This window comes from Pleurodeles waltl, chromosome 10 (assembly GCF_031143425.1).
Source record: "Pleurodeles waltl isolate 20211129_DDA chromosome 10, aPleWal1.hap1.20221129, whole genome shotgun sequence".
NCBI classification, from domain to species: Eukaryota; Metazoa; Chordata; class Amphibia; order Caudata; family Salamandridae; genus Pleurodeles; species Pleurodeles waltl.
The window spans coordinates 22,146,662-22,173,083 of record NC_090449.1 but is presented as its reverse complement, the minus strand read 5'-3'; the positions used below and the strand labels follow the sequence as shown (position 1 = coordinate 22,173,083).

The following is a 26,422-nucleotide window of genomic DNA, read 5'->3' as shown; positions in this document are numbered from 1 at the left end:
TGAATCTTAGCCGTTTTCAGCAAATTGTAAAAACCCCAAATATCTTCCAGTGGAGAGTCCACTGGGGTGGGTGACTGAGATAATGGCACAGGGATGAGGTAGTCATCTTAATCTGTAAGGGCGTCACAGAGCTCTCATTCCTCTATCAGAGGTAGCTGGATCATGGAAGAGCCGTCTGTGGTGTATGCCTTACCAAGGTAGGCAATGATATAGGTCTTTGTGCTGAAATGTATGGTTGTGCAGCGGGCGATGTGGTAATCATTGATGTTTGTTGTGCAGTAGATGGAGACCGCTTCAGAGTATCTGAAATCATGAATTGTACATTAGAAATCAGAGAGTCAGGTAGACAACCACTTCCTGGAATGGCGGTTGATATTGGTCATGGCAAGTTTAGTCCTGGTGTTCAAATTCATCATCATAGCCTTCCTCTTCTTGTTGGCACTTCAAATGCAACTCCGAGAGACTGTGCACGACCCCAAAGGGCCCCTCCTCATCAGAGCCTTCATCCAAGTGATGAACTGGTATCAGGGGTGCCACCTTACTCGGAGAAAAATGTTCTGGGGTCAAAAACTTGCTTTTCTGTTTCCAAATGTTTTCAGTCATTGACTACGTAGTCAACGGGTTTGTCAAGAACATCTTGTCTGCTGTCTGTATAGTCGTCGGCAAGGGAAGACGTTGATGGAGCTACCGACAGGGTCGATGATAAAATCAGGGAAATCTTCAGAGTCTATGGTCTAGTCAGAAAACCCTTTACAAGAGGAGGAGGTGGTGGACAATGTGGTGACTGTAGCTGTTCTCAGTCGCTGATGCTGCCGTAGGTTTTCTTCATCAACAGTGCTGATGACTATGTCCTCATCAACTGTGGACTACTAGTCTATGATCTGACAGCAGGCGGAGCGGAGGAAGATTTCTTGAATGAGTGACTGACCTTAGCAGGATGTGTAGGCAGCTCAGTGGAGGACTTCAGTCTTTTACGGAGGAGGCAGTAGGTTTTTTTTCTCCTTTTTGGTAGAAGACTTATCTGAGGTGATTTTGAACTACTGTGGCCCTTGGAAGACCTAGGAGGTATTTTTTTAGGCTTCTAGGCTGCTCAGAGCATCATCTGGAATGGGGTGATTTCTCCCTCTTACGAGATCTAGAGGACAAAGAAGTCCTCGCTATCAGTCAGAAACTGAAACTGGCTCTTTTCTGGTCTTGAGCTTTTGGAGCCAAATTAGCAGCCTTCCTTCTCGAGCCTTCAATGTTTTAGTTGAAAAGGTACACCATATCTTACAGCCCTTTGCAGAATGATCCAGGGAGAGGCAATAATGCAGCCTTGGTGAGGGTCTTCAGAGTAAAGTCTTTTTACCACAGGTCTAGAAGAGACTTTTCTTCTTGTCTGACATGATGTTAAGAAGAAAGTCAGATTTGTTTTGGGGAGGAAAGCGCTGTGGGCCAAAGGTAAATACTTCCTCTTTACAAAGATATTGGAAAATATTACTTGAAAGTATCCAAGTAGGAGATAACTGAGCAGAGTTCAGTGGAGACTCCCTAGCATGATGTGTAGTAGAAAACCTGAGGGAGTGGCAATTCTCTCAAGAGGGTTCTAAAGGGAAAAAGCAGCCTTATTGGCTGAAATCTAAGTTTTTTTTTTGTTTGTTTTTTAAATAGACTACGATAGGTTGCAAAATTGAAGGGCCCAAGGCCTTCATGCTCCATCTTTAACATTTCATTGCTGTTGTATGGTGACGACGACAGGGAAGGATTCAAGCATGTGAATCTCTGAAAGTTACAATACTGGAGTAAGAATGCATTTAATGCCAGTTCTATGTATTTTGGTAGAGTGGTGATACGTTGCACGTTAGTATTTTGAGATTGAGAGGATCACTTGTGAATATTTTGGTTTTATGAGGAGTGGCCAAATAAACACCAACCACAGAAAGATTAGGAGTGTTTGAAGGGTGCCGTATTTAAAACTCACCCCAATCTGTTCTCATCGGCTTGCAAAGGCAAGCATTTTGATCTCTCCCCAACCAAACTTGTGAGTAAGATAATTTGCCAGACAGTGCCGTTGAACTCGTAGAAAGTTTGAAAGTCAGTTGTTCATAACTTGGGTGTGATCTCTTCAGAGCATGTGTATGCACTAAGAAGAAATCCGATCACTCCATGGATTCATTTATGATCATGGCAAGTTTCCATTTGGGTACAGCTTTCATAACACTTGTATTCATGCTGGCAAGGTCTTGGGTATCGCCCCCTTCACTATACTTTTTATGCTATTGCATTATAATTTGTATTTTATTGCATGCTTGACTGCCATTGCCTCCGGGAAGCTGAGGAGGGGTTATTCACATATCTGTGTTGTGTCCAAATGTAAGTCTGTAAATTTGCAGGCAGTTGTGGCTTACTAGCAAACAACTTCACATTCAGAGACACAGGAGGACACACCTAAAAAGGAAAAATCTACAGATTCCAGACTGTAGTGATACGCCAGCTAAAAGTGCAGACTGGCTGAGGGGGGGGGCCATATGGCACAGGCACTATAACTACCTTTCAAGATCATCTAAAACAGAAGACTTTGAGCAGAGACCAAGTAATGTCAGGATTAGTTTTGGCAAGTGTAAGGAAGTCTTTCGTGTGCCAGTATCACCTATAACATGACCACAGCTTTGTAAGCAAGGGCTGCGCCATACAACTTTCAAAAACTTCGCAGCTTGGGTAAAATGGTCAAATTGTAGCAATACGTATAAAGGTTTGACTAAAATTAGGCTTCCATACTACAAAGCACCTTGTCTATTTCTACTTCTATTCATTCTGGGTCCAACATTCACTGAGATTGCGCCCTTATTCTGTGTACTTCCTGTAGCACTTGGTGCAGAAGAAAACACCAGAACAGACTACTAGACAAAATATTATAGCAGAATTTATTTATTTTCAATATCATTAAGAGCCAAGTACTGTAGTCGTGCACAAAAATAATTTTATTTTATAAAAACGAACTGGTTTTAATTAGCTGGGAAGCGGACATGTCCAAGAGCAGTGTGTGGCCTATAATCTCCCCGCCCTCTCCGGTGCACCAGTTACAGCTCAGATCAGTCTGGATAGGGGCTCCCAGACAAAGAACACAGAGCTAGCTTGTACAGGGCAGTGGTCCCATGGAACGAAGGCAGCGGCTACGGAAAGGGGAGGCATCAATGTATTTATAGAGATGGGGAGTAGGTGTGTTAAAAGGTGGCGGCACTGAAACTAGGAAGTAAGTTAAGCAACAAAAACTAGTGTCTTTAGTGGCATTGTGAAAGCCCCAGAAATGTGCCTCAGTAGATACAAGGGCAGGCGAGTTGACTTTCCACAGTTCTAATCCTCAAAGCTTTTGCAGAATAGCACAGATCCAAACCAAAAGGACATGAGTGGTGCATAAACCATTCCCAAGATATCAGATCTGCAGAGGTACAGTACCTGCCTGGTCGCTCCCTATCCAGAAACAGGTACACAGACGCTCACTTATCACCCCTTCCGAAAAAGTGCTTCATCTACTCAGTTTGAGCTACAGGTTGCGAGTTGGTACAAACATGTACCAAATACAAGAAACAAAGGTTTCTGCTCAGAAACCACACAAGGACCAGGAGTGAGGGTGGAGCATAACAAGAGGAGATAACTGCTGGGTCCAAGAGACATTCTGAAAGAATCTTCTTTCGAACAATACCAAAATGTTTAGAAGCCCCTTTGTGTAAGCCACATGAGCACTGCATTGAAATCTGGCACAAGGCGAACTGGGACCATGGGACACCGGTAGTGTGAAGATCACCGAAAGTCAGGCTTGCGTTCTGGCAAAGGAGGAAGTCCTTTAATGGCTGTAGGTAGCTCGGGGCTGGCCAGGGGAGCAACAGATACTTTCAGGTTGGAGGTTGGGTAGCAGTGTGCTGGGGCGTGGGGCACTTTAAGGGATAGAGAGACGGTAGGGGCTGCCTGGAATGTGCTCTTCTCCCCACTTCACCACCAGGATGTAATCCCCTTTGTCCTTCAGGAGGTATGTGACGTTGTAGAGGCGGTTGCCCAGATGTTTCACCACGATCTCCTCGCAGGGCGTTTTTGGGCCGTGCACACCTACCAGCAGCATGTTGTTTCCTGAATAGGAAAGAAAAGCTAATCAGAAGAACTGAAGAAAATATGCAGCTCATTAATCACATGCAGTTTGCAGAGTTCTGGAAAAAAATAGATATTGTAAATGTATCATGCCACCCAAACACAAACCTATCTGGTGCTGTCCCTAAATTGGACCTCAAAGGCCGGCACTTGAAACAACAGCTTAATTTAGATTAAGGCAATGCAGCCAAGTAAAAAGATTGGTGTCGGTACCTAGCCTCATACTTTAAAACATGCACGGGCTTCAGCACGATTATGAAGCTCTAGAAGTAAGTCAGCGCCCAGATTGGTGCCTAATATATCCCCAGTGACTTCACGTCCTAAAGAGGCATGGCTGGGGCCATTTATCACCACCTTGCTGCATTCAATAACTGATTATTAAACCGTTTTCCAGGCCACCTAGAATCCTGAAAGAAGCATTCATATGATGAGGCATCTGGGGAAATGTATCCATCAGCACCATTCAGTCTGAGACTGCTCCGTGGGCCGAGTGTCAGTTCTGTGGTGATCATCCATGCCAGAAGATGACCTGAGGATACTGCTTAGCGGGTCGACATCTTGGGCACCAGAGCTTGTGGAGGCGCCGGGACAAGCCATTGGAGAGCCAAAATTACAGGAACATGCTACCACTTGGAGGTGGCCCTTGGTGTATAGGGGGGCAAACCTGAAAGATCCTGCACGGATCGCTGGATGGCCTCAACCTGCAGACGGTTGCCTGATAGACCTGGAAACTCAGGTCCATCTTTTCAGTGGTGGGACCTTATCCTAGGACAAGGAAGAATCCAGTGCCTGAGAACAGTGCAGAGACGAGCTGGAACACTTCCTTGAGGAAGAGTTCTTAGCCTAGCGTTTGTTTCTGTGTTACGATCTTAGCAGATCATTTCCCCAGCAAGTGAATTGTGGCAGTAACAGATAGTTTTGACTTTTCTAGCCAGGTTTCAATCAAAAACAACTTGCTCCCTGATGGCCTTCGGTTGAAGGTGACACAAGAATCTCAGCTCCGATGTCCGTTTCCTATCCTAGACACCGCATGCAGTACGTGGATCTGACAAGGACATCGTTTTGCAACATCTGCGACAATGCTTATACCTGAAAACTTTGAGACATTTGATTTTGTTGCTGTCAAAGTACTGAAAGATTTTGCCACAGACAAAAGATAGACCCACTAAAAGGCACTGAAAAACAGAACTGACACCAGTGTTCTGGTTGGTGCCCAATGTACCCAGGTGTCACACTGCATGGCACCACTGGAGATGCATTGCCGGGGAAAAGGGCTTTTCTGGACAAGTCTGAAGCATGGAGGGACAATGAATAGAGTTTAGTTTTGCAGACAGTATGGCATGAAGAGATGCTTCAACCCACAAGCACTCCATGGAGTCTTTTGGCAGACTGTAATCCTCACTGTGGCAGAATTCAGAGCCTGACTGCCAAGCTTAAGACTCCTCTTGCTTTGTCAATGTGGAATAATTAACTGCTAACAGAATCCTGTGCTTTTAATAAGACATTTGTAACACACTGGCAAAAAACAATCCACAAGACTTTAAAATTAAATATTTCTTTAAAGAAAGCATCAGGTCTTTAATCATTTGATATAAAGTAGGAAATTAGTGAAACAGCCACAAGACAAGCACCCACCTGCTTTACTACAGTCAACCGTGAAAGAGTTCTTCTGGCCCACATATGCCTTGTTTAAGCCAAGCCCCTTGGCCACCACCTTGCTGGCATCCGAGGCAGACTTTGGTATTGCACTTTGCTGTGGGAAAGCCTCTGCTTTGGTGTAGGAGTCAACAAACACTGAGGAGGTTTCGTGATTGCTGTGACTACTCGCAAGACGAGATCCTGTTGAAAGGAGAAATAAACATTCAAGAAATTTGAGTCTTGGTATCCCCAAGGACCCAGCGAGTCTCCCACCCACCAAACTCAGTGGAAAAGGCTTCCCCACCTGTGATCTTTGCTTTAAAGGGGCTGCCCACAATGTGATAAGGTCCTCCATACTTTATGGAAATCAGGTAGCTGCCAGGGACCATGGGAGTGTAGGTAACCTTGTATCCCTCTGCACACTCTTGGCAATCCATCTTGACCTTGGATGGCCCATCAATTGTAACAGCCAAAGCCCCAGGCCCAGCATTTGTTGTGTTCACGATAAATTCTGCTGCACTACCTGCAGGAGACAAGAAGCTTGTTTTAGGCTCCAAACATCTAAAGAGCTCTCAAAGTGGCAAAGCAAACAATGTCGTACCAGTGATTCCTCTCTCCAAGCCAGCGCCATAGGCAGACACCATGCCAGGGTCACCTGCCTGACTAGGATCCCCGACCCGGATCTTGAATGGACTGCCCGGGATGTGGGAGCCATTGAACTTCACATCAATCACATACAGGCCATTTTCTCTAGGTATGAAGCGCACAGCATACTTATCTGAAACACAAAGGTTCAGTTACTACGAACACAGCATCTATAATTCAACAGTTTAAAGTCACACCAAGATGAAAATTGCCCAAGCCACACCCATTAGGATGCCAGCCAAACTCCTTACTAGGGGCACCTGCACAATCAATTTTATCCCAAGGATTTAAAGGTATCCAAGGCCACAATTAATGCATCCCATTTCCTCCCCAGCAAATACACATCTTTAAAACTGCATGAAATCAAAATGCGTTCATGAATAACCTCGGAGTTGGGCTCCTTCATAAATTCAGTCTTGCTTTTTTTTTTTATATAACCAGTCTTTCGCTGTCCCCCTCACCCCCCCATGTTGCCCCACCCCCAATAAGTCTAGCATTTTTTAATTTATGATTTAATATCAAAAAAGAAAGTTGACAGGCGTAATATGAAGTGAGGTGTCAAAAGTCACTCCATTGCCAGAAGACCTCCGAAGAAGGCCTCATTCTCCAGACTGGTTTCATTGTAGGCACTTGATGTGCTGTTTGCAACCACTGAACAGTAACATGCAGTGCAATTTCGTTGCCTTAAGTACAATCCAAGAGCACAAGAAACATTCCTAACATGAACAGGTAGCACAGCTATCCTCAGACACATTGCATTCACAATCAAGCTACATGAAGCAATAAAATGAAAAACCCAAATGTGGTGAAACCCTCATGTTTGGTATCAAACCTCAGAGGCCTCCACTGTAAACACTCTTGTCACCTTCCAGCGCAAAGCATGCGGCGTCTGAGGGAGATGGGGAGGGAATGCTGTTGGTTAGTCTCCCTCTAACCCACTGGGCCTGGTAGGACACCTCACCTTCGTCGATTTCCGTCACGTAACACTCCTCCAGGGCCCCCGAAGGGCTGTGTACTTTGGCATCAATGACTCCTTTGGCACCGTTGAGACTGACTGCAAAAGAGGCTGGCTGGTTGACCTTTAACCCTGACTCCTAAAAGCACATCACACCAGTTAGAAACACAGGAATTAAACATCATCAAGGCAGGTGCACAGGCTGGATTTTCAGACTCGATGGGCTTCGACAATCCTGCAGAAAGATGACCCTTTAGCTAATGTGGAAGTTTCAGGCTGTACAAATATTTAATCAGAGCTCAAGCGGCCTTGGTCAGGGAAATGGTAAGGAGTTGACATCCCTCAACTCCCTCACTCGCCTCCATTTCTAAGACGGGTTTTCTGCACAGACACCCCCATCTGTAAGTGGCATGCTAGAAGTAGCCAGGGTGCTGTCGGACCACAGAAGCAGAATGCAAGTGCAGTGAAAGGGAGTTAAACCGCACATCGACCAAGGCTTCAAGAGCCGAGGCTTTTCAGAGCACCAAAAATCTGGCTTCAGAAGGACACCAAAGGAAGGAAGATGAAGTGGTTGTTTTTTTAAATTGATGCATATTGTTACCAGAGGCTTTCCATGTACGTCCTCTAGCTGACTACAGCTAGGCCCTGGGCAGTCACTGAAGCAAGGGGCTGATCCCCAACTGAGTCAGTAATCAAAACTGATATCAGTAGGAGCAAAGCTGAGAAGCTGCTCTTGACTGCATCCTTTGGAGAAAAACCGAATGTGAAACAGACATTCAATAATAATAAAAAAAAACTTTTCTAAGTTGATGAAAGGCGCAGGAGTTTATTTTAGCTGTAGAAACGACATTAACAGTGGCAGACTGCAATGGAGCTTGAGGGTACAGCCAGAAGGCAACAGGGCCGGAGGAAGGTGGGACAAAAGGAACGGGGGGAGTGGGTACTGTGTCTAGATGTGCAAGTAAAGGGGGCAGGAGGGAGCCCAATGTACAAACAGTAACCTCAGGGTCAGTTGGCTTGAAAGGAGAGAACGACCCACATGGCAAGAGCAGGACAAAGGTATGTCTGAAGGTGACTGTAAGCAGATATTGCAAAGGAGAGGACCTGAAGAGTGGTGCCTCAGAGGCAAGGCACGGCCACTCTTAAACATCATTGAAATAGCAGAACCTTAGAGGCGGCAGTACACAAACATCTTACCTGTGTGCAGCTACAAGGTTTAAAGAGGGAGAGACGCAGCACAGGAGGCACTTTCAGTGGTACCCGCAGCGCAATCACCACCATCATTTGTCTCACATTCTGCACCTAAATGCAGATGCCGCCACAGCTCCCCTTTCTTACAACAGCCAGGTACTCACCCCGGGTACTCACCCTTTGCCCCAAGTCATACCTCTGCAGAAACAAGAGCAAGCGCCATACCACTGTTGTGCTCTCCAAACCTCTCCCTCTTTAAAACATTAGCCACACTGATTCAGCGCAAAGAGATTCAAGGATTCCTGTTACAAGCCTTTAAAAGAGACACGAGAAAAACACATAGCACAGGCCCCCCTCTGGCCAGCTGGGGAGGCTCCTCCACCATCCTGCAGGTTCCTAGCTTGTCTCACTCTAGTTTCAAAGAGGATGGGGAAAGTTTCTCTGATCCATTTATTTTCTAGCCTATGATTCTACCTGGGGCGTCTAAGAGGACATCTTGGTAGCAGCCACGCTCTACTGTTGGCCACAAAGGACTCATACAGTTCTTTGCTTGCAGGTAAGCAGCCACTGCATAGCACAAGTAGTGTCTGGGGTCTGAGCTGCGTGTTTACCCAAACCTGGAAGGTGGAAAGACAGTTACACTGAAAGTTTCTAAACAATCTCACAGGTTACATTTATATATTCCCTGCAGGGAAGAGAAACCTGCACAAAGCGAGGAGTGGCCAATGTTCAAGTTAGACAGAAGGGCTGCAACATAAGAGGCAACACTCAGTGTGATCCCAGGCCGCTGTAGAAATCTCTTGCCATATTAATGCACATGCAAGACTGTCTGACGGGGATGGTGGTGGTGCAGAGGTAAGTGCACTACACTGGTTCAGCCACCTGGTTAGACTCAACATGGTGAGCTTCCAAGTGAATGCAGACCGCTTCTCAGGACAGATGGGTTACAATCTGTGTGGCTAAGTTGGGCCCTCTACTTGAGCTACGCACCAGAAAAGTACTGCGTTTTATTCTTTTGCAGGCCCTGCCCACAACACCACTTAGCATGGCGATTATCCATCAATTTCCTGACTACCTGCAGCCTAGGTGTTCAGTTTCTAGTCTTCCCTCTCCATCTTCTGAAGCTCTGAACGCAGCGTTGAATGCAGCCCGGACAGTCCCTTGGGAGCGGCTTAGTGTCGCTTCTCCTACACAGGATGAGTCTCTGCCTATTACTGTCAGCTTGCAGGCCCTTCCATGCACCTCATCAGGCCCTAGCTTTCAACTATTGGACAGGGCAGTGAAGGCCCCGGCTTGGCCGATAGGGGGGCGAGGAGGATGGTTTTTCCCAGTGCCTCACCTGAAGACTGGTAACAGTGAGTCTGCGGGCGTCATCACATGGAGAGGTCACAGGAACAACAAAGGGACTGTCTGGGATCGGGTCATCATTGAACTTCACAGACACTTCATAATCGCCTAGAGGAGAAAAGGAAAAAAAAAAGTCTCAGCCCAAACTTGTAAGTAAGGCAAGTTATTTTAAGATCCAATGATGGCAGGATATTAATAGGCTTTGCACTATCACAACTGCTTCTGTATGGAAGATCTTGTAGTAGTTAGAGACATTCAAGATTCTGACCAAAAGAAAAAAATACTCACCTGTAACATTTGGTTTAAAGATTGTAGTGCTGTATATTCATGTACTGTGCACACTCCTGCAAACTAGCGTTTGAAGGAAAACTTACTGTTCCAAGCCGAAGGAGTCTGGGTTTAGAGGCAGCCTGTGTCACCTCCCCTGAAACTCAATGCATCAGAAAAAAGTTCCCCCTAAGAAGGTGTGTTCTCTTAAGGATCAGTATGGGACGAAGCAAAGTGAAACAGTGAGTCTACTGCAGAAAGAAGTACAACTCGGAGTGCAAATGTACATTTAAAATATGTCCAGATGTGTCATGCTTGCATTCACGACGGTGGGCAGTGTCACATTAACTATAATCTATATATAGATCTATAAATCTACAAGCTGGAAGCTGAGAGGCAGCTAACCCTTTGCATTTCTTGTATCGACAGCTGTCAATCACACACTGTGCAAAGATGAAAAGCAGAACCCAAACTGCTAGTGCAGTGGTTTCAGAGCAGAAATGGGAGACCTTTTGAGTATAGTTTTTAGTCCAACTGCTATTGCCTTGGACTCTGGAGAGAAGAGAATGCGAAAGACTCACTAATATCTGCTAATGGAATGTTTCCTAGTAATGCCATTTTGGGCATCTCTTGCGAGTTCAATGTGCCAGAGGTGACACTTGACATATTTGGCACTGGCATACATCTGGCATACACCTGGACGCATTGACAGCCCACCTTGCAAAACCACTTTGAATGGAAAGGTTTTACATGTAATCCTGGTTCTCCTTCAGAGGAATCTCCATTGAAATCATGACTGAACTCTCAGCCAGGTTTGGTTTTGCTACATCTAAACAATCTCTGTAGAGATGGATAGTTACTTGTATTCTTTTATGCTGCCCAAAAAGCAAACAAAACCTTAACTAGTAAACAGACAGCATGTTCTCTCAGAAGTCAATCTACCACGGCTGATGCCACATGAAGATTTCTTCACACCTTTAAGACATTGTCTCAATTCAGATGCTAGAACAGATGCAACGTAGGACAACCCTCCTTGAGAAGTATTTGCTTAATTCCTTCTGTTGGTTCTTTCTCCTCTTCCATCCCATTTTTAGGGATGGGTTTGCTACTCTATTCAGTGCTTATGATTATCAATGGAGCTCCCCTGAAGGTGAAGGAAAGGCTGGTTACCTCTACCCCGGGTTCTCCTTCAGGGGAATCGCCACTGTAACCCCCTCTTCCCTCCAACGTAAGGATCAAATGTAGGTCATTGTAGTTTATTATCCTCAGTCTTTTTCAGAAGAGCGGAGGTAACCGCCATCTGCTAGGCATGATGGGATACAGGAGGGCCATGTGATCTTAAATGTGCATGTCACATTTCAAACTTTCATAGCTGCAGCCTATAGGTCTACATTGCCCTGATTCGTGCAACCCCATTTCCTTTGAAAAAGGTTTGTGGATTAGGTTTCACAGAAAATAGCTCAGTTTATGGTAATTATTCTAGTTTTCATTATTCATGTGCCCTTTTAAAAATTAAAGGAATTTGCCAATATGGCCTATTTCAAAGGTGTTTTTTTTTTATATAAAGGTGTATGTTAAAACTCACCCTTCCTAAAGTTAGGTGAAGATGTACACTAAAGAAGATATATTTAGAAGTGCTCTAGGTAACCCTGCACTTTGGTAGGACTATTTAGTTATCAATGGAGATCCCCTGAAGGTGAGCCAGGGCTGCCAAAGCGCAGATGTGCAAATGCAATGAAAAGTTGCCTTTTCCGTAACTGGCCTAGTCCAGTCCACACCGTACAGTGGTCCGTCTAACATTAATTGTGTGGCGTTTTTCTGCTAGTGGATGTGCGGAAAAAAGGAAACTATTTCTCGACAAAGTTTGAAGTTCACTCAGCCACCAAGGGAGGTAATGGCTACAAGGAAGACTACCCTTAAAGAGAAATTGTAGAGGACATGAGTGTAGAGGTTCAAAAGGTGTCCACATAAGCTTTGAGGACAAAATGTTGCACATAGGAACCAGCGGCATTGTTGCGTGAAAAAAATCTTTGAGCTTCTATGGACGCTTTAATGACAATCTCAAATATTTACTGTTCCATTTTGTAGGTAAGCAAATATCCCCATTAATCTGATTACTGCCTCCCCCATAGGAAGGTTCCCAACACCAAAAAACAGCCAAATCACACCCATAATCGAACAACCTAAGCTCAACCCGACCCAAGCCCCTAAATTACCATGAGCTATTCAATGTGGCACGGCAATAAAACACGTTAGTTGGTTGGCCTCTTTCTAAACACAATCATTAAAGAACACGTTCTGACCAACTAGCATTTAGGAATTAGCAGGCTTCAGAATCAAAGCTGTAACTGTAGAAGTACTGGAAAGCACTTCACATATTGGACAAGTTACTCATGCCTGCAACTGCTGCTCAACCTAGTGGCAGCGTTTGACAGTTGATCCCCAAAGACTTCAGACACTAACACTGCAAGCACTTTTCAGACTAGGTCCTATCCTGGCTCAAATTGTTCCTGACCAGCAGATGCAAATTAGTGAGAACTAGAGACCTCACGCACCCCACCTCCATCAACAAAATGCTCTGCATGGTTCTTCAAGGTTGAACTCTAGCTTCACTTTACTCAATCGGACTAAGCAGCCTCTACGCCCAATCCTAAAAAAAATAATCTTCAGTGTAACCCATGAATGAATATAAAAAACCGACTGGCAGTATCACCCTAGGATACTTCCTCTCTCAATAGTTCAACTTGTGAGTGAACAACACTAGCAGCAGTAAATACCTGCATGGCTGACATGCTAACAAAGAAATACCATGGGTGCTTAGCAAATTTTGCACACTATATATTAAGTTGTGGCAGTGAGGAAAGTATGCAAATCTCCCCAACTGATCCATGGGGCATTGCGAAGGGACTGTGGGGTTTAAGTGAAGGCATTTTGAGCCTGTGCATTTCAAACAAATCCACTTTCAGCAAATTGCAACACTGATCTGAATTTTCTCATTGCTGATCTCTGGCATCACAGGACTCAAAACTGGTGGTCTGTCCCTGGCAGGTGCTTTGCCAACAAGTATCTGAAGATCGGGGCGTGGCTTGGCCACCGGGCAAGATGGCCGTCACCCTGTGAGGCTCTGCCGGGGCCAGGCAATTTATCCGTCAAAATCCATCCTAAATGCGGTGGAGAAGGAGCGGACCCCTGGGGCTTCCCCCCGGGGACTTTGCCGGCGTTATTTGAGCCGGGTTTGGCTGCTGTCCGGGCCCGGGGAGCGGAGGAGCGCCAAGAGGCCTGGTGCCGGCTGCTCTCTGCGCGTGCCGGCTTCTGTGGTGTGCGCGGGGGAGTGGAGGCGGCGGACGCTCCCCCCCCCCCTTTTTTCTCCGGCGATCGGTTCCGGGTGCGCGTCGCGGCTTGGAGCCCCGGCCTCGCGGGCCGCTCCCGCCCCTTGGACGGAGTCTCCCTCGGGGGATCCCGGTTCCCGGGCCCACGGCGGAGGAGCACGGGACCCGGCTGACGGATAGCGCATATCGAGCGCTGGCTGAGTGCGCCGGGACTGGATAAGGAGTGTACCTGAGACCTGGGCCTGCTTGGGGACCTGTTTGGAGGACTTGGACACTGCCCCCGGCTGCCTGTACATAAACTTTTGACGCCCTGCGGACCGCGCTTGGAATCCTGCACTGTGCTGGGAGCATAGAACCAGGTAGGGGGCGGATTGGGGGCGAGGCGGGGGTCGAGGGTCCTGGCTGGCACGGCGCTGCGCCCCCGGTGCCCCTATGGGCTCGAGGAGCTTAAACATCCTGGACTTGTAATTTGGTGGCTGGCTGGCCCCCTCCCCCCCTGTGCTGTGTCGTGCCCCCTGAAGTCGGTGGAGCTAATCTGGGCTCACGTATAGAAATGAATGGACTTTGGAGCGGCGGAGGCCGCTGGGCGTGCCGGGGGCCGCCTGGTAGCTTGGAGTGAGCGAGACAGTCGACCAGTTGTTTTTACCGGCGTTAGAGACTTGTAGTCTCGGGCAGGTGCATCTGGACCGCTCCAGTTGCACTATATGGTAACACTGCAAGATGGGCAAGGCAGATAAGCGACAGGCTAAACTCTCCTTCTCCGGAGGAGAAAAATGTGGCACCACTTCCGACCCCCGGCCCGGAGATGCAGACGCTGAGGAGGGGTCTTCAGAGATGTCTGAGAGAGCCATGTTCATGGAACTCAAGACCAGTTTGGCCGGGATAGACGCTAAGCTGGATCATGTAACGGAGCGGCTTGACCGCATTAGAGCCCGGGTGGATGATCACGACGCTAGATTTGAAACTCTGGAGACTCGCACATCTGAGATAGAGGATGCTCGTAGTGGCGATAGAGAACAGATTGCGCAGATGGAACGTCTCCTGGAGGTGATACAAAACAAGAATGAGGACCTGGAAGCCCAGTCCAGACGTAATAATATCCGTATCGTGGGGCTGCCGGAGGCAACAGATATGGGTCGCATGGAAGACTTCGTCGAGAACATGCTACAAGAGTTGTTTACTGGCGAGCTCTCTCGGCTGTTGGTGATCGAGAGGGCACATCGATCCTTGGGCCCTCGGCCTCCGCCTGGCACTCCTCCGCGCCCAATCATTGCAAGACTATTGAATTACAGGGACAGAGATACTGTGCTCCGGCTAGCTAGGGAGAAAAGTCCCCTAATATTTAAGAACTCCGAAATTAACTTCTTTCCTGATTATACTCCAGGTGTACAGGCACAGAGACGGGCTTTTCTGCCGATAAAGCGTTTGCTCAACCAGGCTGGAATAGGATTTGCTCGGTTATACCCGGCTAAATTGAGGGTGCGACATGAAGGCAAAGTGCTATATTTCACGGATCCAAAGCAGGCGAATAAGTTTGTAAGACGATTGCCTAAACAGCGAGGAGCGGGGGCGCCGGGGGGGGTGAGCCCCGAAAACGCCTCACTTAGTGACAATGATTAAGTGTTAGACCTGGGACCTCGTTGCTTCTGGAACTGTGGAGAAGTGTGGGTCCGCTCCACGATCTGCCCCTGATGTATAGCTGATGTTTGCCCGTGACCCCTCTCTCCCATACCTTCTGGGTGGAGAGCTGAACGGCGGGCTTCTGCCCCCACAGATGATTCCGGTTCTCTTTTGTTACATGCCTGCAGTTTGGGCTCTAGGGATGGTTGGGTGGGACACTACTAGGGTCCGATTGGGGGGCCTGGGTGGGAGGAGGGAGGAGGGGGCAAATTGGGAAATGATCTTGGTTCTTTTTCTGTTTGGTTTTTGGCGGGTGGAGGGCTGTGACCATGTGCGGAGCTGCATGACTGAGGTTCTGGATGGGGGATGATGCTTCTTCTACTGTGAGATGCTTGACATGGAATGTGCGGGGACTTAATGACAACCGAAAAATCCGGCTGGTGATGGCTTATGTTAAACGTCATGGCATTGACATTTGTATGCTCCAAGAAACGCATCTGATGGAGTCGACAGTCGGCAGGCTGAGGGCTGGCTGGGTTGGTGAGGCTCATCATTCGGCATACTCTAGCTACGCCCGGGGGGGGTTGCAATCATTATCCGTAAGGGGCTGCAGTAGCGCACGCACGAGATCATTACTGACCCCAATGGTAGATATGTAATGCTGAGCGGAATGTTGTTAGACAGGGCTTGCCGGCTAGTGGCAGTATATGGGCCAAATGTGGATGACTAATTCTTCCTGGAGGTATGGCGCCAAGCAGAGTCGCTGGGAGCTGGGGCTGTGATTTGGGGCGGTGATTTTAATGTTGTGCTGGATGCGTGGCTGGACCGCGAGAGTGTGGCTAGGATGCAACATGTTTCTGCAGCAAGGGCATTGACAGCAGTAATGGATAGTGGCGCGCTGGTAGATCTGTGGAGGCAGAGACACACAGGAGTGCGGGAGGGCACTTGTCTGAATTACTTTCATAACAGCTGGTCCCGTATTGATCGATGGCTGGGCACTAGAGATGTGGAGGTCTGGACTAGAACAATTAACCATCTCCCCCGTACGTTGTCAGACCACTCATCGGTATTATTAGACCTGGCGATGCCTAGTGAGCTACATTCAATGGTGATGTGGCGGCTGCCCAGTGGTGCTCTCCGGGACGACACCTTTCGAGCGGAGATACGAGAGGCTATTCGGCTATTTTTTGAGGAGAACCGAGGGTCGGTGGACTCCCCTGGCACGGTATGGGAAGCATTTAAAGTGGTGATCCGTGGGGAGTGCCTAGCAAAGCAGCATGGGATAGTGAAGGCACTAAGACGGGAGATGGCTGATATTGAAAGGAGGCTTGAGGACCTGGAGCGGAGACTTGAGGCGACATGGTCAAACGAGGTACTTGTGGAAATCAGACGAGAGGTGTCACTGTATGAAGAGGCCTCTCTTAGAAAGGTTTGCTTCCTTGGGAGACATGTGCGGGCTCGTAGGTATGGAGAGGGTGAGAGAGCTGGGAGGACACTTGCGGGGTTGCTGCGCAGCCCCTGGGCCAGCAATTACATCACTGAAGTGTTAGACACCGAGGGTGGTAGGGTGACTGGAACTGGAGGCGTGATGCAGGAATTTACTAAATTTTACTCGCAGCTATACGCGCCTCCGGAGGGTCTCAGAGAGGCAGATATGAAGGAGTATTTTGAGAGCATTGCGTTAGTGTGGTTTGAAGAGGCACACAGGATGTATCTGGATATGCCGTTCACGGTAGAGGAGGTGGTGGCGGCGATCCAGAGCCTACCTGGGGATAAGTCTCCTGGCACTGATGGTTTGCCCCCTGCCTTTTATAAAGAATACGGGGACATCCTTGCCCCCTATCTGCTGGAGGTGTATGAAGAGTCCCTGGCGGTGGGCTCCCTTCCGACCTCCCTCCCTCCGGGAGGCCTTAATAATAACCATCTTGAAGCCTGGTAAAGACCTGACGCGTTGCGATTCGTATCGTCCACTCTCCATGATAAACATTGACAATAAGATTCTTGCAAAAATGATAGCGACCCGACTACAGCCACTACTTTATAGAATGGTGCTCCCAGATCAATCGGGCTTTGTTCCCGGGAGATCCACGAGCCACAATCTACGTACCTTCTTTGCGGTGCTGGGATCACTAGAGACAGACGATGATGTGGCTGCAGTGTTTCTCGATGTGGCTAAGGCCTTTGATTCACTGGCCTGGGAATATATGTTTGCACTCCTGAATCGAGTGGGCCTTCGCGCCAGTTTTGTGAATTGGATCAGGTTGCTATACACTCTGCCTACTGCCAGGCTTCGCCTCAATGGGGGCATATCAGCCCCATTCCTGGTCTCGTGGGGTACACGACAGGGCTGCCCGCTGTCTCCGCTTCTTTTTGCGGCTGCCATGGAGCCACTGGCGGCGGGACTGCGTCAGAAGTATAGCAATAGTGGCCTACGGTTCCGGCAATGCCCCGTCTTGATATCTTTATATGCAGATGATATCACGATATATGTGCGCAATCCCGGGCAAAATCTAGATATCTTATTAGATGAAATTGTTCGCTTTGGGAACTTTTCTGGGGTCACTATTAACTGGTCGAAATCAATGATTCTGCCACTAACCCCTAGTGTAGAGAGATTCGACTCGCGATACCCTTTGGTCTGGGCGGATGGGCCAGTGCGCTATTTAGGTATACACCTATACCGTGACGTGGAGACGCTTCGACTTGCTAACCACGAAACAGCGATGACATGGCTAGAGGGCAAGGTGGAGGCCTGGAGGGCCCTTCCTCTCTCGCTGACCGGCCGCATTGCTATTGCTAAGATGGTGGTACTCCCTACATTTCTGTATCTATTCGTAAATCTCCCCCTACTACTTACTAAAGCTTATTTCCGGCGCCTGAGATCGACGCTTGTGCGGCTGGCCTGGGCGGGGCGTCAGCCCCGCATCGCTTGGGAGAAATTGACGTTGCCATTTGAGCGCGGTGGATTGGCAGCCCCAGACCTGGAGTTATATTATCACAGCGCTCAAGCACATTTCGCGTATTTTTGGTTGAATCCGACCAGATATATGCCACATCTTGCACCGGAGAGTGACTCTGTCTGGCCTGACGGCTTGGTATGTGTGCTCGGCGGGCGGGTTCTTACCCGCCACAGAGGAATAGACACGGTCTCCTGCACTGCGGGAGCATGGAAGGCGTTGATGCGGCGGGCTGGGTTGTTGGCTCCTTTTGCGCCATCACTACCTGTTATGGCGGTGGCAGATGGCCAGATGTTCCGTGATGGAGGGGTGCGCGGGTTTCTACGGTACGCTGATTTGCTGGTGTTGGGAGACTGGGTGGTGAAAGGCTGGCTGTTGGATGTCCCTGACGCACTCTCGAACTGTGACGGCTCTCCGTTGCAGCGCTTTTATGCTCTCCGCGTTCGCTCCTTGCTGCGGGATCGGTTCTTTGGAGAGTCGGCCGCTCCCTCTGAGTTCCGGGCTTTGGATGCACTCTGTAGCGCGAAATCCCCCTCCAAGCTGATAACCAAACTGTATAATGCTGCGCAGGAGCAGGGTGGTGGCTTGGTGATGCCCGCCCGGGCTGCATGGGAGAGAGACGTGGGGGAGCCTATCCCGGATGCGATGTGGCGCAGCTGTTGTGCTCATATGAGGACATTGTCCCCGAATTATAGGCTGCGCTTGCTGCACTTCAAGTTTCTACACCGAATATATTATACACCTAGGAAGTTACACTCCATGGGATTGGTGGCGGACTCTCGCTGCGTCCGCTGCGGAGCTCCGGATGCGGGCTTTTTTCACCTGGCATGGGAGTGTGTGGAAGTATATAAGTACTGGGAGGAGGTGCGACGAGCGATTGCTGAAATGATAGGGGAAGAGATACCCCTCTCTCCTAAGGTAGCGCTGTTGGGATATATGGACGAAATGCAGAGCCCGAATAGACATTTAGTGGGCCTGCTTATGCTGCTGGCCAAGCGAAGAGTAGCAATGTGTTGGGGCAGAGGGAGAGCCCCGCGCAGATCGGACTGGCTACGAGATGCGGCTTTCTGCCATGACCAACTGTTAGTATTTTGGGAACTCATGCCAGAGAGATCTCGTCCCAAAGATATTTGGAGCCCTTTAAATGAATACTTGGCTATGCAGACTGAGTGCTGTGTGACTGATGCCCCCCAACTGAGTGTTTCAATCCCCCCCCCCCCCCCCGAGTCATGCGAGTTACCTTGATGTGCGATAGCCCTGCGTGACGTGGTTATGCCCTCCACCTGCCTACTTTTAGAGGTTTTTGCAATTGGTATCTAGTTGCAGTTCTTCCTGTACGACGGTGGTTGATCAATATCATTGGGTGTTTGTCGTTCTCCCTACATGGTGCAGTGGTATGCTGCATCTCTCCGATATGGTGGGTCTTTTTTCTTTATGATTTCCTCTTCTGGAACGGACCCCTGGATATTGGCGGATGGCGAGAGACGCCGGTAGAGTCATACTTGAGATATGTGACACCACTGTAGTTATATGATGTGTAATGACTCTCACATATCCTTATCCACTCGTTTGGAGCTCTGCTGAATTAATGTATGTTTTTTCTTGGTTTATGCTTAACTGAATAAAACAAAAAAAAAAACAAAAAAACAAAAAAAAAAAAAAGTATCTGAAGATCACCCAAGCAAGGTAAACCAGGCAAGGACAGCAAGGAACTATGTCTTTGAGCCAAACCTTGACAGTAGCTGTGAGCAGCCAAGGTCAATGCATCTGCACTTGCACACAGAACTTGGTTCCAGACTAATATGCTCTTATTCAATACTTCCTGGATGTATGCCTGTTGCCTCTGGGAAGTTTCTCCGAGAAGTGCTGAGGGAATCCCAAAGGGTTCATGTAGGAAGTTGGCTCTGTATGCACTATTTCAAAGTAAGGAATAGTATGCACAGAGTCCTAGGGTTCCCCTTAGAGGTAAGATAGTGGCAAAAAGAGAATACTAATGCTCTATTTTGTGGTAGTGTGGTCGAGCAGAAGGCTTATCAAAGGAGTAGTGTTAAGCATTTGTTGTACACACAGGCAATAAATGAGGAACACACACTCAGACAATTCCAGGCCAATCGTTTTTTGTATAGAAAAATATATTTTCTTAGTTTATTTTAAGAACCACAGGTTCAAATTTTACATGTAATACTTTAAATGAACGGTATTGCAGGTAGGTACTTTAGGAACTTTGAATAATCAAAATAGCATATATACTTTTCACATATAGCTATTTTAGAACTAGACAGTGCAATTTTCAACAGTTCCTGGGGGGAGTAAGAGTTAGTTTTTGCAGGTAAGTAAACCACCTACAGGGTTCAAGTTTGGGTCCAAGGTAGCCCACAGTTGGGGGTTCAGAGCAACCCCAAAGTTATCACACCAGCAGCTCAGGGCCGGTGAGGTGCAGAGGTCAAAGTGGTGCCCAAAACACATAGGCTTCAATGGAGAAGGGGGTGCCCCGGTTCCAGTCTGCCAGCAGGTAAGTACCCGCATCTTCGGATGGCAGAGGCAGACCAGGGGGGTTTTGTAGGGCACGGGGGGGGAACACAAGTTAGCACAAAAAGTACACCCTGAGCAGCACGGGGGCGTCCGGGTGCAGTGTGCAAACACGCGTCGGGTTTCCAATGGAAATCAATGGGAGACCAAGGGGTCTCTTCAGCGATGCAGGCAGGCAAGGGGGGGGGGGGCTCCTCGGGGTAGCCACCACCTGGGCAAGGGAGGGGGCCTCCTGGGGGTCACTCCTGCACTGGAGTTCCGATCCTTCAGGTCCTGGGGGCTGCGGGTGCAGTCTTTACCAGGCGTCGGGATCTGGGAGACAGGCAGTCGCGGTCAGGGGGAGCCTCGGGATTCCCTCTGCAGGCGTCGCTGTGGGGGCTCGGGGGGGGGGGGGGGGGGGGGGCAACTCTGGCTACTCATGGTCTCGCAGTCGCCGGGGAGTCCTCCCTGAAGTGTTTGTTCTCCACAAGTCGAGCCGGGGGCGTCGGGTGCAGAGTAGCAAGTCTCACGTTCCGGCGGGAAACGCAGTTGTTTTAAAGTTGCTCCTTTGGAAACAAAGTTGCAGTCTTGGATGAACAGAGCCGCTGTCCTCAGGAGTTCTTGGTCCTTCTAGAGCAGGGCAGTCCTCTGAGGATTCAGAGGTCGCTGGTCCCTGGGGAAAGCGTCGCTGGAGCAGTGTCTTTAGAAGTGGGGAGACAGGCCGGTAGAGCTGGGGCCAAAGCAGTTGGTGTCTGTCTTCTCTGCAGGATTTTTCAGCTTAGCAGTCTTCTTAGGTTGCAGGAATCTAGTTTCCTAGGTTCTGGGGAGCCCCTAAATACTGAATTTAGGGGTGTGTTTAGGTCTGGGAGGGCAGTAGCCAATGGCTACTGTCCTTGAGGGTGGCTACACCCTCTTTGTGCCTCCTCCCTGAGGGGAGGGGGGCACATCCCTATTCCTATTGGGGGAATCATCCAAAATCAAGATGGAGGATTTCTAAAGGCAGGGGTCATCTCAGCTCAGGACACCTTAGGGGCTGTCCTGACTGGTGGTTAACTCCTTGTTTTTCTCATTATCTCTCCTGGACTTGCCGCCAAAAAGTGGGGGCTGTGTCCTGGGGGGCGGGCATCTCCACTAGCTGGAGTGCCCTGGGGCATTGTAACACGAAGCCTGAGCCTTTCAGGCTCACTGCTAGGTGTTACAGTTCCTGCAGAAGGGGGGGGGGGGGGGTGAAACACCTCTACCCAAAGCAGGCTTTTTTTTTCTGTCCTCAGAGAGCACAAAGGCCCTCACCAAATGGGGTCAGAAACTCGTCTCAGCAGCAGGCTGGCACAGACCAGTCAGTCCTGCACTGAACAATTGGGTAAAATACAGGGGGCATCTCTAAGATGCCCTCTGTGTGCATTTTTTAATAAATCCAACACTGGCATCAGTGTGGGTTTATTATTCTGAGAAGTTTGATACCAAACTTCAGTATTCAGTGTAGCCATTATGGAGCTGTGGAGTTCGTTTTTGACAGACTCCCAGACCATATACTCTTATGGCTACCCTGCACTTAGTGTCTAAGGTTTTGCTTAGACACTGTAGGGGCATAGTGCTCATGCACCAATGCCCTCACCTGTGGTATAGTGCACCCTGCCTTAGGGCTGTAAGGCTTGCTAGAGGGGCGACTTACCTATGCCACAGGAAGTGTGAGGTTGGCATGGCACCCTGAGTGGACTGTCATGCCGACTTAGTCATTTCTTTCCCACCAGCACACACAAGCTGGCAAGCAGTGTGTCTGTGCTGAGTGAGGGGTCCCTAGGGTGGCATAAGACATGCTGCAGCCCTTAGAGACCTTCCCTGGCATCAGGGCCCTTGGTACCAGTTACAAGGGACTTACCTGGGTGCCAGGGTTGTGCCAATTGTGGAGACAATGGTACATTTTAGGTGAAAGAACACTGGTGCTGGGGCCTGGTTAGCAGGGTCCCATCACACTTCTCAGTCAAGTCAGTATCAGGCAAAAAGTGGGGGTAACTGCAACAGGGAGCCATTTCTTTACGCACCCCAATAAGTCCCTTGTAAAAAGGTACCAGTGGTACCAAGGGCCCTGTGACCAGGGAAGGTCCCTAAGGGCTGCAGTAAGTCTTATGCCACCCTAAGGGACCCCTCACCCAACACATGCACAGAAAAAGGGGGAGAAAAAGGCAAAGTCGACTTGGCATCCCCCTCAGGATGCCATGCACACAAATTACTGCCTGTGGCACAGGTAAGTCACCCCTCTAGCAGGCCTTACAACCCAAAGGCAGGGTGCACTATACCACGGGTGAGGTCATAGCTGCATGAGCAATATGCCCCTACAGTGTCCAAGTACATTCTTAGACATTGTAAGTACAGTGTGGCCATATTAAGTATATGGTCTGGGAGTTTGTCATTACAAATTCCACAGCTCCATAATGGCTACACTGAATACTGGGAAGTTTGGTATCAAGCTTCTCAGAATAAAAACCCACACTGATGCCAGTGCTGGATTTATTACAAAATGCGCACACAGGGCATCTTAGGGATGCCCCCTGTATTTTACCCAATCCTTCAGTGCAGGAATGACTGGTCTGTGCCAGCCTGCCACTGAGGGACACGCTTCTGATCTCCTGGGGGGGGTGGGGGGGGGGGGGGGAGCCTTTGTGCTCTGAAGCCAGAAGCAAAGCCTGCACTGGGTGGAGGTGCTTCACACCTCCCCCCTGCAGGAAATGTAACACCTAGCAGTGAGCCTCAAAGGCTCAGGCTTCGTGTTACAATGTCCCAGGGCACTCCAGCTAGTGGAGATGCCGCCCCCACTTTTGGCGGCAAGTCTGGGAGATAATGAGTAAAAACAAGGAGTCACCAACCCCTCAGCCAGGTCCACCCCTGAGGTGACCAGAGCTGAAGTGACCAACTCTTTGGAAAATCCTCCATCTTGTTTTGGAGGATTTAGCCAATAGGAATAGGGATGTGCCCCTCTCTCCAAAGGGAGGAGGCACAAGGACTGTGTAGCCACCCTCAGTGACAGTAGCCATTGACTACTGCCCTCCAGCCCTAAACACTCCCCTAAATTCAGTATTTAGGGGCAACCCTGAATCCAGGACTTTAGATTCCTGACGACCTGAAACAAGGACTGCTGACCTGAAAGCCCCGCAGAGACAAAGACAACAACTGACTTGGCCCCAGCCCTACCGGTCTGTCTCCAGACTCAATGAACCTGAAACAGATGCATCCAGCGGGACCAGCGACCTCTGCCGACTCAGAGGAATGCCCTGAAACCCAAAGGACCAAGGAACTCCAGAGGACAGTGGCTGTCAGAACATCTATTAAGAAACAATCTTTAAGCCTCACTTCGGAAGCGTGAGACCCCAACACTCTGCACCTGACGCCCCCGTCTCGTGTTCAGAGAAACCAACACTGCGTTGAGGACCCCCAGGCGACTCCCATGACATGGACACCCTGAGACGACCTCCCTGCATCCCCACAGGGACGCCTGAAGAGAGAATCCAGAGACTACCCCTGACTGACTGCCCAGTAACAAAGAACCCGACGCCTGTGAGAAGCACTGCACCTGCAGCCCCCAGGCCTGAGAGAAATCAACTACCGGTGCAGGAGTTACCAGCAGGCGGCCCTCATCTTAGCCGAGTTGGTGGCTGGCCCGAGAAGCACCCCCGTGCCTTGCCTGCATCGCCAGAGTGACCCCCGGGTCTCTACATTGATTTCTACCTAAAACCCGACACCTATTTCACAAACTGCACCCGGCCGCCCCTGTGCCGCTGAGGGTGTATTTTGTCTGCCTGTTTGTGGACCCCCGCCTCCAGTGCTCCACAAAAACCCCCTGGTCTGCTCCGAGGACACAGGTGCCTACCTGCTAGCAGACTGGACCCAGAACACCCCTAGTCTCCATAGGTGCCTATGTTGTTTGGGTCCTACTTTGACTTCTGCACCTGACCGCCCCTGTGTTGATGGTGCTGGGTGTTTGGTGTTGACTGGAACTCCAAACGGTGGGCTGCCTATGCCCCGGAGACTGAACTTGTGAGTGCTTTACTTGCCTGAGAAACCTACTTGTACTTACCTCCCCCAGGAACTGTTGATTTTTGCAGTGTCAACTTTTAAAATAGCTTATTGCCATTTATGACAACTGTGTACCTTACTGTTTTAATTCAAAGTTCCATATTTACCTGTGCCAAGTACCTTACAATTTATGTATTTACTTGAATTCTGAATCTTGTGGTTCTAAAATAAATTAAGAAGATTTTTCTATATAAAAACCTATCGGCCTGGAGTTAAGTCTGTGTGTTCATTTATTGCCTGTGTGTACAATAAAATACTTAACACTACTGCTCAACCACACTACCACAAACTAGAGCATTAGTATTATCTAATTTTGCCACTATCAACCTCGAAGGAGAACCCTTGGACTCGCTGCAATCTCTCACTTTGAGATTTTATATACAGAGCCAACTTCCTACACGGATCTTCTCATCGTCCTTCAGAATGAACCTGGACATTTTTTGCCAATGCAGACAGTTCTTCTGCACATGATCGCCTGATCAGCAGGCAAAGAGGTGAGATTGGGCCTTTTTTCCTCCCCGATGGGCACTCCGCAAGCAAGGCATTTTGTGAAGTAAAAAACTATTTTGTCATGAATCTTTTTTAAAGCATTCCAAATGACCCAAGATATTGAATAAAGAGTTAACAGTTCAGAAAGGTTTCCAAAGTGAAAAAAGATGAAAAGGAGCTCAGCTCTCCAGAAGGATTCCAGGAGCCTGGGGAAAAAAAAAAATCCTCCAACATGCAACATGTGGGGTATGATGCACCACTCGAAAATCAAATCAAACATTTATAAAGCGCACTACTCACCAGTGCGGGTCTCAAGGCGCTAGGGGGAAGGGGTTACTGCTGCTCGAAAAGCCAGGTCTTGAGTAGCCTCCGGAATGCGGAGTGGTCCTGATGATGGTGGGGAGGGAGTTCCAAGTCTTGGCCGCCAGGTAGGAGAAGGACCTCCCACCCGCTGTGGAGCAGCGGATGCGAGGGACGGCGGCGCGAGCGAGGCTGGTGGAGCGAAGACGAAGGGTGGGAGTGTAGAAGCTGAGGCGGCGGTTGAGGTATTCGGGTCCCTTGTTGTGGAGGGCTTTGTGTGCGTGGGTGAGGAGTCGGAAGGTGATCCTTTTGCTGACGGGAAGCCAGTGCAGGTGTCTCAAGTGGGCGGAGATGTGGCTGTTGCGGGGTATGTGGAGGATGAGGTGGGCGGAGGCGTTTTGAATTCGTTGCAGACGAATCTGGAGTTTAGCGGTAGTTCCAGCGTATAGGGTGTTGCCGTAGTCCAGGCGGCTCGTGATGAGGGCGTGGGTCACTGTCTTTCTGGTGTCGGCGGGGATCAAACGGAATATCTTTCAGAGCATGCGGAGGGTGGAGGAAGCAGGAGGATGATACGGCGTTGACTTGTTTGGTCATGGTGAGAAGTGGGTCCAGGATGAAACCGATGTTGCGTGAGTGGTCTGAGGGGGTCGGTGCGGTGCCTAGGGCCGTGGGCCACCAGGAGTCGTCCCAGGCGGTCGGGGTGTTTGAGGATGAGGACTTCCGTTTTGTCTGAGTTCAGTTTCAGACGGCTGAGTTTCATCCAGTCTGCGACGTCTTTCATTCCACCTTGCAGGTTCGTCTTGGCGCTGGTGGGGTCCTTGGTGAGGGAAAGTATCAGCTGAGTGTCGTCGGCGTAGGCGGTGATGATGATGTTGTGTTTGCGTATGATGTCGGCGAGGGGGCTCATGTAGACATTGAAGAGAGTCGGGCTGAGCGAGGAGCCTTGTGGGACGCCGCAGATGATCTCGGTGGGGTCTGAGCGG

General features: G+C 49.1%; 1 protein-coding gene across 4 annotated transcripts in view; it reads right to left on the bottom strand.

Annotated features, from left to right (window-relative positions):
* Positions 1–2,891: 2,891 nt before the first annotated feature.
* The window catches only part of FLNA (filamin A), a 252,270-nt gene continuing 228,739 nt past the window's right edge, over positions 2,892–26,422 (bottom strand). For all 4 annotated transcript variants that reach the window (XM_069209483.1, XM_069209482.1, XM_069209484.1 and 1 more), the window contains 6 exons: positions 9,891–10,006; positions 7,367–7,499; positions 6,362–6,538; positions 6,065–6,283; positions 5,758–5,961; positions 2,892–4,104 (listed from right to left, as the gene is read on the bottom strand). In XM_069209483.1, the coding sequence (XP_069065584.1) occupies positions 3,917–4,104; positions 5,758–5,961; positions 6,065–6,283; positions 6,362–6,538; positions 7,367–7,499; positions 9,891–10,006 (1,037 nt within the window). In that variant the 3' untranslated portion in view covers positions 2,892–3,916. The remainder of the gene's footprint in view (positions 4,105–5,757; positions 5,962–6,064; positions 6,284–6,361; positions 6,539–7,366; positions 7,500–9,890; positions 10,007–26,422) is intronic.